Source organism: Entelurus aequoreus, linkage group LG09 (genome assembly GCF_033978785.1).
Source record: "Entelurus aequoreus isolate RoL-2023_Sb linkage group LG09, RoL_Eaeq_v1.1, whole genome shotgun sequence".
NCBI classification, from domain to species: Eukaryota; Metazoa; Chordata; class Actinopteri; order Syngnathiformes; family Syngnathidae; genus Entelurus; species Entelurus aequoreus.
The window spans coordinates 3,235,884-3,243,383 of NC_084739.1; the positions used below are offsets into that span (position 1 = coordinate 3,235,884).

Here is a 7,500-nt window from a genome sequence, read left to right on the forward strand (position 1 = left end):
TACTAGTTTCATTCATAATGTAGTAGTAGTAGTAATAGTAGTAGTTTCATTCATAATGTAGTACTTGTATTTAACAGCATCCATCCATCCATTTCTACCGCTTATTCCCTTTGCTTTTAATCATATTACAAAGCACTATATGAATGTATTCCATTATTACTATTATCATTGTTATTATTATGATAATTACCTGAGTACAGTAGGGTACAGTTCTGTGGTGTCATTATTATTATTATTATTATTATTATTATTTTTATTAAAAATATTATCATTATTATTATTATTACTATTATCATTATCATCATTATTATTATTATGATAATTACCTGAGTACAGTAGGGTACAGTTCTGTGGTGTCATTATTATTATTATTATTATTATTTTATCATTGTTATTATTATTATGATAATTAACTGAGTACAGCTGGGTACATTTCTATAGTATTATTATTACTATTAATATTATTATGATAATTACCTGAGTACAGTAGGGTACAGTCTGTGGTGTCATTATTAATATTATTATTATTATTATCATTATTATTATTATTATTAGTATCATTATTATTGTTATTATTATTATTATTATTATTGTTATTATTATTATTAGTATCACTATCATTATTATTATCATTATTATTATTATCATTACTATTATTATTATTGTTATTATAAGTATGATGATTACTTGAGTACAGTAGGGTACAGTTCTGTGGTGTCATTATTATTATTATTATTATTTTATCATTGTTATTATTATTATGATAATTAACTGAGTACAGCTGGGTACATTTCTATAGTATTATTATTACTATTAATATTATTATTATTATGATAATTACCTGAGTACAGTAGGGTACAGTCTGTGGTGTCATTATTAATATTATTTTTATTATTATCATTATTATTATTATTATTATTAGTATCATTATTATAGTTATTATTATTATTATTATTATTATTATTATTATTAGTATCACTATCATTATTATTATCATTATTATTATTATCATTACTATTATTATTATTGTTATTATAAGTATGATGATTACTTGAGTACAGTAGGCTACAGTTCTGCGGTGTTATTATTATTATTATTATTATTATGATAATTACCTGAGTACAGTTGGGTACAGTTTTATAGTGTCATTCTTCTTCTTCTTCTTCTTCTTCTTCTTCTTATTATTATTATCATTATTATTATTATTATTATTGATATTAAAACGTTTGATAATTACCTGAGTACAGTTGGGTACAGTCTGTGATGTCATTATTATTATTATTATTATTACTATCATTGTTATTATTATTATTATTGTTATGATAATTACCTGAGTACAGTAGGGTACAGTCTGTGGTGTCATTATTATTATTATTATTATTACTATCATTGTTATTATTATTATTATTATTATTATTATCATTACCTGAGTACAGTAGGGTACAGTCTGTGGTGTCATTATTATTATTATTTTTATTATTATGATAATTACCTGAGTACAGTAGGGTAGAGTTCTGTGGTGTCATTATTAATATTATTATTATTTCATCATTATTATTATTACGATGATAATTACCTGAGTACAGTAGGGTACAGTTCTGTGGTGTCATTATTATTATTATTATTATTATTTTATCATTATTATTATTACGATGATAATTACCTGAGTACAGTAGGGTACAGTTCTGTGGTGTACAGGTAGATTGTGGTGAAGGACGCTTCAGATAATCCTTTACCTATGATGGCCACAGCAGAACGCAAATGCCACAAATCTACAAAGTGAAAGTGAAAGTTAAGATTTTTTTTTACTATCCATAACTTCATAATGTATATAACTCATATTGTCTATAACTTCATAATGTATATAACTCATTTTGTCTATAATTTCATAATGTATATAAGTCATATTGTTCATAACTTCATAATGTATATAACTCATATTGTCTATAACTTCATAATGTATATAAGTCATATTGTCTATAACTTCATAATGTATATAAGTCATATTTTCTATAACTTCATAATGTATATAAGTCATATTTTCTATAACTTCATAATGTATATAAGTCATATTTTCTATAACTTCATAATGTATATGTCATATTTTCTATAACTTCATAATGTATATAAGTCATATTGTCTATAACTTCATAATGTATATAAGTCATATTGTCTACAACTTCATAACGTATATAACTCATATTTTTTGTAACTTCATAATGTATATAAGTCATATTGTCTATAACTTCATAATGTATATAAGTCATATTGTCTATAACTTCATAATGTATATAAGTCATATTGTCTACAACTTCATAACGTATATAACTCATATTTTTTATAACTTCATAATGTATATAAGTCATATTGTCTATAACTTCATAATGTATATAAGTCATATTGTCTACAACTTCATAATGTATATAAGTCATATTGTCTATAAATTCATAATGTATATAAGTCATATTCTCTATAACTTCATAATGTATATAAGTCATATTGTCTATAACTTCATAATGTATATAAGTTATATTTTTTTATAACTTAATAATGTATATAAGTCATATTGTCTATAACTTCATAATGTATGTAAGTCATATTTTCTATAACTTCATAATGTATATAAGTCATATTTTTTATAACTTCATAATGTATACAACTCATATTGTCTATAACTTCATAATGTATATAAGTCTTATTTTCTATAACTTCATAATGTATATAGCTCATATTGTCTATAACTTCATAATGTATATAAGTCTTATTTTCTATAACTTCATAATGTATATAAGTCATATTGTCTATAACTTCATAATGTATATAAGTCATATTGTCTACAACTTCATAACGTATATAACTCATATTTTTTGTAACTTCATAATGTATATAAGTCATATTGTCTATAACTTCATAATGTATATAAGTCATATTGTCTATAACTTCATAATGTATATAAGTCATATTGTCTACAACTTCATAACGTATATAACTCATATTTTTTATAACTTCATAATGTATATAAGTCATATTGTCTATAACTTCATAATGTATATAAGTCATATTGTCTACAACTTCATAATGTATATAAGTCATATTGTCTATAAATTCATAATGTATATAAGTCATATTCTCTATAACTTCATAATGTATATAAGTCATATTGTCTATAACTTCATAATGTATATAAGTTATATTTTTTTATAACTTAATAATGTATATAAGTCATATTGTCTATAACTTCATAATGTATGTAAGTCATATTTTCTATAACTTCATAATGTATATAAGTCATATTTTTTATAACTTCATAATGTATACAACTCATATTGTCTATAACTTCATAATGTATATAAGTCTTATTTTCTATAACTTCATAATGTATATAGCTCATATTGTCTATAACTTCATAATGTATATAAGTCTTATTTTCTATAACTTCATAATGTATATAAGTCATATTGTCTATAACTTCATAATGTATATAAGTCATATTTTCTATAACTTCATAATGTATATAACTCATATTGTCTATAACTTCATAATGTATATAAGTCTTATTGTCTATAACTTCATAATGTATATAAGTCATATTTTCTATAACTTCATAATGTATATAACTCATATTTTTTATAACTTCATAATGTTTATAAGTCATATTGTCTATAACTTCATAATGTATATAAGTCATATTGTCTATAACTTCATAATGTATATAAGTTATATTTTTTATAACTTAATAATGTATATAAGTCATATTGTCTATAACTTCATAATGTATGTAAGTCATATTTTCTATAACTTCATAATGTATATAAGTCATATTTTTTATAACTTCATAATGTATACAACTCATATTGTCTATAACTTCATAATGTATATAAGTCTTATTTTCTATAACTTCATAATGTATATAGCTCATATTGTCTATAACTTCATAATGTATATAAGTCTTATTTTCTATAACTTCATAATGTATATAAGTCATATTGTCTATAACTTCATAATGTATATAAGTCATATTTTCTATAACTTCATAATGTATATAACTCATATTGTCTATAACTTCATAATGTATATAAGTCTTATTGTCTATAACTTCATAATGTATATAAGTCATATTTTCTATAACTTCATAATGTATATAACTCATATTTTTTATAACTTCATAATGTTTATAAGTCATATTGTCTATAACTTCATAATGTATATAAGTCATATTGTCTATAACTTCATAATGTATATAAGTTATATTTTTTATAACTTAATAATGTATATAAGTCATATTGTCTATAACTTCATAATGTATGTAAGTCATATTTTCTATAACTTCATAATGTATATAAGTCATATTTTTTATAACTTCATAATGTATACAACTCATATTGTCTATAACTTCATAATGTATATAAGTCTTATTTTCTATAACTTCATAATGTATATAGCTCATATTGTCTATAACTTCATAATGTATATAAGTCTTATTTTCTATAACTTCATAATGTATATAAGTCATATTGTCTATAACTTCATAATGTATATAAGTCATATTGTCTACAACTTCATAACGTATATAACTCATATTTTTTGTAACTTCATAATGTATATAAGTCATATTGTCTATAACTTCATAATGTATATAAGTCATATTGTCTATAACTTCATAATGTATATAAGTCATATTGTCTACAACTTCATAACGTATATAACTCATATTTTTTATAACTTCATAATGTATATAAGTCATATTGTCTATAACTTCATAATGTATATAAGTCATATTGTCTACAACTTCATAATGTATATAAGTCATATTGTCTATAAATTCATAATGTATATAAGTCATATTCTCTATAACTTCATAATGTATATAAGTCATATTGTCTATAACTTCATAATGTATATAAGTTATATTTTTTTATAACTTAATAATGTATATAAGTCATATTGTCTATAACTTCATAATGTATGTAAGTCATATTTTCCATAACTTCATAATGTATATAAGTCATATTTTTTATAACTTCATAATGTATACAACTCATATTGTCTATAACTTCATAATGTATATAAGTCTTATTTTCTATAACTTCATAATGTATATAGCTCATATTGTCTATAACTTCATAATGTATATAAGTCTTATTTTCTATAACTTCATAATGTATATAAGTCATATTGTCTATAACTTCATAATGTATATAAGTCATATTTTCTATAACTTCATAATGTATATAACTCATATTGTCTATAACTTCATAATGTATATAAGTCGTATTGTCTATAACTTCATAATGTATATAAGTCATATTTTCTATAACTTCATAATGTATATAACTCATATTTTTTATAACTTCATAATGTTTATAAGTCATATTGTCTATAACTTCATAATGTATATAAGTCATATTGTCTATAACTTCATAATGTATATAAGTTATATTTTTTATAACTTAATAATGTATATAAGTCATATTGTCTATAACTTCATAATGTATGTAAGTCATATTTTCTATAACTTCATAATGTATATAAGTCATATTTTTTATAACTTCATAATGTATACAACTCATATTGTCTATAACTTCATAATGTATATAAGTCTTATTTTCTATAACTTCATAATGTATATAGCTCATATTGTCTATAACTTCATAATGTATATAAGTCTTATTGTCTATAACTTCATAATGTATATAAGTCATATTTTCTATAACTTCATAATGTATATAACTCATATTTTTTATAACTTCATAATGTTTATAAGTCATATTGTCTATAACTTCATAATGTATATAAGTCATATTGTCTATAACTTCATAATGTATATAAGTTATATTTTTTATAACTTAATAATGTATATAAGTCATATTGTCTATAACTTCATAATGTATGTAAGTCATATTTTCTATAACTTCATAATGTATATAAGTCATATTTTTTATAACTTCATAATGTATACAACTCATATTGTCTATAACTTCATAATGTATATAAGTCTTATTTTCTATAACTTCATAATGTATATAGCTCATATTGTCTATAACTTCATAATGTATATAAGTCTTATTTTCTATAACTTCATAATGTATATAAGTCATATTGTCTATAACTTCATAATGTATATAAGTCATATTTTCTATAACTTCATAATGTATATAACTCATATTGTCTATAACTTCATAATGTATATAAGTCTTATTGTCTATAACTTCATAATGTATATAAGTCATATTTTCTATAACTTCATAATGTATATAACTCATATTTTTTATAACTTCATAATGTTTATAAGTCATATTGTCTATAACTTCATAATGTATATAAGTCATATTGTCTATAACTTCATAATGTATATAAGTTATATTTTTTATAACTTAATAATGTATATAAGTCATATTGTCTATAACTTCATAATGTATGTAAGTCATATTTTCTATAACTTCATAATGTATATAAGTCATATTTTTTATAACTTCATAATGTATACAACTCATATTGTCTATAACTTCATAATGTATATAAGTCTTATTTTCTATAACTTCATAATGTATATAGCTCATATTGTCTATAACTTCATAATGTATATAAGTCTTATTTTCTATAACTTCATAATGTATATAAGTCATATTGTCTATAACTTCATAATGTATATAAGTCATATTGTCTACAACTTCATAACGTATATAACTCATATTTTTTGTAACTTCATAATGTATATAAGTCATATTGTCTATAACTTCATAATGTATATAAGTCATATTGTCTATAACTTCATAATGTATATAAGTCATATTGTCTACAACTTCATAACGTATATAACTCATATTTTTTATAACTTCATAATGTATATAAGTCATATTGTCTATAACTTCATAATGTATATAAGTCATATTGTCTACAACTTCATAATGTATATAAGTCATATTGTCTATAAATTCATAATGTATATAAGTCATATTCTCTATAACTTCATAATGTATATAAGTCATATTGTCTATAACTTCATAATGTATATAAGTTATATTTTTTTATAACTTAATAATGTATATAAGTCATATTGTCTATAACTTCATAATGTATGTAAGTCATATTTTCTATAACTTCATAATGTATATAAGTCATATTTTTTATAACTTCATAATGTATACAACTCATATTGTCTATAACTTCATAATGTATATAAGTCTTATTTTCTATAACTTCATAATGTATATAGCTCATATTGTCTATAACTTCATAATGTATATAAGTCTTATTTTCTATAACTTCATAATGTATATAAGTCATATTGTCTATAACTTCATAATGTATATAAGTCATATTTTCTATAACTTCATAATGTATATAACTCATATTGTCTATAACTTCATAATGTATATAAGTCGTATTGTCTATAACTTCATAATGTATATAAGTCATATTTTCTATAACTTCATAATGTATATAACTCATATTTTTTATAACTTCATAATGTTTATAAGTCATATTGTCTATAACTTC

General features: G+C 20.6%; 1 protein-coding gene across 1 annotated transcript in view; it reads right to left on the reverse strand.

Moving 5' to 3' along the window:
- LOC133657827 (solute carrier family 22 member 7-like) overlaps positions 1-7,500 on the reverse strand; it is a 34,917-nt gene that overhangs the window by 1,588 nt on the left and 25,829 nt on the right. Inside the window, exon 8 of the mRNA XM_062059609.1 lies at positions 1,664-1,772. Coding sequence (XP_061915593.1) covers positions 1,664-1,772 — 109 coding nt within the window. The remainder of the gene's footprint in view (positions 1-1,663; positions 1,773-7,500) is intronic.